This window comes from Pteropus vampyrus, unplaced genomic scaffold (assembly GCF_000151845.1).
Source record: "Pteropus vampyrus isolate Shadow unplaced genomic scaffold, Pvam_2.0 Scaffold296, whole genome shotgun sequence".
In the NCBI taxonomy this organism is placed as follows: Eukaryota; Metazoa; Chordata; class Mammalia; order Chiroptera; family Pteropodidae; genus Pteropus; species Pteropus vampyrus.
The window spans coordinates 576,564-581,121 of NW_011889077.1; the positions used below are offsets into that span (position 1 = coordinate 576,564).

A 4,558-nucleotide genomic window follows, 5' to 3' on the forward strand; every position below is an offset into this window, starting at 1 on the left:
GAGCGCCCAAGCCCACCTCAGCCTCCGCTGCACCCCGCCACCTCGCAGGGCGCCCCACCCACGGGGCTGCGCTCTGGCCTTCCCCGGGCGTCCTGCCCCCTGAGGGACCCCCCACTCCGCGCTGCCCCCCGCCCGCCAGTGCCTTTGCAAATCCTGAGTCCTTCTGAAGAGAATCCGTGTAAATAGCCCTTAGTCCGGGGCCAGAAGGAATCGGGGACCTGCCCTCTTCCAGCACTGCTGCATGCCCGGTGCGGGTCGGGGGGGGCTGGCCTCACATGCCATGTCAGCGACAAGGGCCCGAGACTCGCACGAAGCGGGCGCAGCTGCGGCCGAAGGGACCCAGGAGCCGGGCACGGCCACCCCCCCTTCATCTCCTGCCCCGGACGCTCCCCGGAGTCCGATCTGGAAGGTCCTGTCTGGGCTCGCTTCCTGCCCCAGGCCACAGACTCTGCGAGGCTGTAACAGGGTTCCAGCAGCCCAGCCGCCACGTCACACATCCTGGCTGGCTGCCACCAGCGTGGACCCCAACTGCTCAGCACACCTCCTGCCCCTGGGCAGGGCGTGGCCGCCAGGGAAGGCTGCCCTCCCAGCAGGTCACTGGACTTTCTCGGCGGTGCTCGAGGAGTTCTCGCTTTTTGGTTATGCACAGCCAGTAGCTTCGCCCTGAGTTCCTGGTCATGTGGTCACATGGCTAAAAAGAGACAGCTCGCTCCTTATCGACAGACGACAGACGCGCTTCGCCAGTCGTTAAGCTTTTGATCGCGGTGGGGGTCAAAGTCAGTGTCCTTATGTCTCCCCGCCCAGAGCTGGCGAGTTTGGGCTTTCTGGAAAGTGGCTTTGGCCCAGGAAGACTGAAGCACCTGGACGATGTCACCAACACCGTGAGAAAGAACGTAAGTCAGCCGTGTGTGCAGACAGCTGGGGGCAGATGTGCAGGGGGTCCCTGGGGGGCGCCGGGCGGGGGGCGCCCGGGGCCGCACAGCACTCGCCCCAGCGAGGACCGACGTGGGGTCTCGCGGGAATCGGCCCCTGCCGCACAGTCGCTGGCAGTCAGCCCCGCAGTGGGGAGATGAGGGGCGTCCTCGTGGCCACCCACGCTGCCCGCCGCCCAGAGCAGAGCAAGCGGCCGAACCTCCTGTGCGTCTTGCTGAAGTGCCAGGGCCAACCCCGCCGTCTGCGACAGTGCTGCCCAGAGAGGGGTTACCCCGCCCCCCCCGAAATAAAGAGCTGAGCTGCAAAGCCCCGATGGAGAAGCTTCCTGCGAGCGCCGGCCCCTCGAAGGCTCCTTCCTGCCGTCTGGTCCTGTGGCCTCGGAGGAAGTGCCTACGAATGACTCACCAGCACCCGGCGCGGCCTCGAGCCCCTCATGACAGAGAGGAGGAAGGACAGGGGGCCCCTTCTGGTGGCCTCGGGATATCCCAATGCCGGGACAGCGCACGGCCATCTCAGGCAGAGGGTCTGGGGTGTGGGAGCTCTGGCCGCGGAGGGGGCAGCAGAGAGAGCGCCGAGGCGGAGGGCACGCTCTGCCACCCTCGGGTGCTGGCCGGGACCCCACAGCTCTGCTCCTCGTCTGGCCGGAGTCCTGTGAGTGGTGGCGTCTCGTCCTGCAGCTCGGCCAGCCGTGCGGTGACCAGCCGGCGCTGGCCGCCATGTGGGCGCTGTCATGCTCTGAAGCGTGCAGCGTCGCTGTGGCCGAGCTCCCGGCTCCCGGCTGCCGGCTCCGTGCCGGAGGCACCTCGTATGGTCCGGCCACCGTGAAGTCCACATGGCCCCGGGGGCCGGTGCATGCCCATCCCCCCCAGCAGCTCTGGGAGGGGGCCCCTGCCACAGGGAGTCACCTGGGACCCCCAGCGAGGACAGCCAACTCCGAGTGTCCCTGAGGCCTGGGGAGGACAGTGGGATTCCTGCCCCAATCCCGGGTCCTGTGGGGGCCTCGGCTGAGCCGGTGGCTAGCCTGAGGCCGCCAGCCGCCTGCTGCCCGCCCAACGCCACACGTGTCCTCCAGTGTCCCCCGTCCTGCAGGTGGAACAGTGGGGCCCATTCGACCTCGTGTACGGCGCCACGCCCCCCTTCGGCCAGGCCTGCGACCGTCCCCCGGGTAAGAGAGCACTGTCACCCCAGCCCTCTGACCCCGCCAGCCCTCTGCACCCCAAGCCCAGCCCGCCCAGAGAGGGCGGGAAACGCACGGTGTCCACACTTTCAAAGTTTGGCCGAGGGATCGCGGGCCTCCGCAAGCTGTCCGCCCTCAGGGAGGGCCGTGTGGCGGGGTCGGACACGTGTCCCGTGACGCAGACTGGCTGGGGAGCAGGCGGGGGCCACGCAGAGCCTGGTCCATCCGAGGTCACCCCCCTGAGCCCCCCGCGCCCTGCGGCTCGGGCGAGCAGGGCCAGACACACCTGGGCGGCCCCAGGGTGGTACCTGTTCCAGTTCCACCGCGTGCTGCAGTACGCCAGGCCGGGCGGCCCGCGGCCCTTCTTCTGGATGTTCGTGGACAACCTGGTGCTGACCGAAGACGACCGAGCCGTCGCCTCACGCTTCCTGGAGGTGTGTGCGGGCTCGGGGGCTCGGGCTTGGGGGCTCAGGGGCCCCAGGGGCTCAGGGGCCGGCCGGGGGGGGCGGCAGCTCAGACCCCGACCCCCGAGGCCTCGGCCACCGGCTGGTGCCCGGTCCTCTGCTCCCACGAACAGTGCTACGGTGAAGGAGCCTGTGTGGGAGTCGGCGGGGTCAAGTCCGGAATGAGGCCGCCAGACAAGGGTCAAGTACGTGCCATTTCACAGGTGGCCTCGTGGCCCCCGGCAGAGGTGGTCCCAGCTCCCACCCCAGCCCTCTGTTTCCTGGGCCTCAGGGAGCGTCCTCCAGCAGCTCTGCGTCACCGGCTCTCTCGAGCCGTTCTCGCGAACGCTTGTCCCCAGCGTCCCGTGGCACCTGGATGTGTGTCGCATCGTCTAACTGGCTTCCGTTTGCACACGGGAAGCTGTTGCCGTCTGCACGTTGATTCGGGTCCCGCTGCCTTGTCGCGTGACCCTGCCGGCAGATACGGTCTTCGTGGATCCTGTGGGAGTCGCAGGCGTTTGAGCAGATCGTCCGCAGATAGGGACGGTTTTCTCTCTGCGTTTTACACTCAGAAAACACCGAATCGCGGCCGTGACAGTGACGAGACGCTCCTGCCTCGTCCCTGACCATCAGGGACCCGTCCCGGCCTTTCCCCTCTGGGCCGGTGCCGGCTTTGAGGTTGAGGGTGACATACTTCACTATGTTAAGGAAGTGTCTGGAAGCTTCCACCGGTTTCTATTATTCTTGAGTAATTGTATCATGAATAATTGATGGATTCTGTCGAATTTTTTTTTTTTTTTTACATCTGTGAAGAGACTTAGATAATTTTCCTTTTCAGATCTATGAATAGGATGTAAGGTAGTCATAGGTTTCTTAACGATGAACCCTCCTTGCTTTCCTGGAAGAAATCCACGCAGCCGTGCGTGGGGTGTGTTTCTGCGGGCGTGTCGCTGAGGTTGGGTGAGCAGCGTCTCCTTTGGGGTTTTCGCTGTGATCAGCAAAAACGTTTGAGAAACTGACAGCATTTTGCCGCGAAGCAGTCTGGATCGCTGCTGGTTCCGTTGCTTTAAAACAGGAGTTAAGCCCTCCGTGGAAACTGATTTATCAGATTTTCTCTTTTTGGAGACCCATTGGGTAGGTTACGCGTTCCTAGAATACAATCTCTTTCATGATAGTTTTAAAAATCATTTTCTTAGAGTTGAGCAAAGTGGACCCAAGATTCCTGCACTTCCTTCTGCCTTTGGGATTATTTCTCCTCCGTAGGAAGTTTGGGATTTTAAAAATACTGACGTGTTGTCACGTAACAGCCGTCAGGATCAGGTTCGTGTATCAAAAAAAAAAAAAAAAAAAAAATCTAGTGAGAAGTAACTATGAGTCCAGGCAAAAAGAGCGGTTCCCAGACCCGGCACCAGTCATACCAAACCTGGAGGGCGGCGAACACACCGACGTCTGCGCACGCACATGGCAGATCAAAGTCGGTCCCCAGTCAGAAGGAGGCAAAAAAGAGAGCCCCCCAGAGATTATGGAGGTCTGGCTCCCGATGGTGGGGACGCCCACCTGTGCAGAGGCAGGCGTGGGCTCTGTGGGCCCTGGCACCCGGGTGTGGCCAGCAATGCCTCTCACCCCAGTGTGGTGCCCGGACTCAGGAGGAGGCCGGTGCGTCAGCGGCAGTCGGGCTTGGGGCCTCCACATGGGCCTCTCTGCTGGGCCGAGTCGGGGGAGGCGGGGCGTAGGCCACCACGTTGTGTGTCGGGGACCGTGGCCTCAGTCTGTCCTGCACACTGCGCTTCCTTCCGCTACCGCCCCTCCCAGCGGCGGGCGGTCTGTCCCGCCTCCCATCCCCCGCTCCCCCATCCTTCCGGTCCTCTAGGGACACGGTGACCCCAGGATCCAGGCGCTTGGCCCCTGAGGAGTGCTGTGAAGCGCTGGCACTTGAGAACACTCTCCTCCTGCTGGGAAAGCCTCTCGCGCCCCCGCAAACAGACCCCCTCTCGTGTCCGGAGAC

General features: G+C 63.9%; 2 protein-coding genes across 2 annotated transcripts in view; both read left to right on the forward strand.

Annotated features, from left to right (window-relative positions):
• Positions 1 to 3,917, forward strand: part of DNMT3L (DNA methyltransferase 3 like) — a 17,605-nt gene extending 13,688 nt beyond the window's left edge. The window contains 4 exon segments of the mRNA XM_023521145.1: positions 2,023 to 2,098; positions 2,411 to 2,544; positions 2,778 to 3,042; positions 3,045 to 3,917. Of these exon segments, the coding sequence (XP_023376913.1) occupies positions 2,023 to 2,098; positions 2,411 to 2,544; positions 2,778 to 3,042; positions 3,045 to 3,094 (525 nt within the window). The 3' untranslated portion in view covers positions 3,095 to 3,917.
• A 176-nt stretch (positions 3,918 to 4,093) lies between these two features.
• Positions 4,094 to 4,558, forward strand: part of ICOSLG (inducible T cell costimulator ligand) — a 17,063-nt gene continuing 16,598 nt past the window's right edge. The window contains exon 1 of the mRNA XM_023521135.1: positions 4,094 to 4,153. Within this exon, the coding sequence (XP_023376903.1) occupies positions 4,094 to 4,153 (60 nt within the window). The remainder of the gene's footprint in view (positions 4,154 to 4,558) is intronic.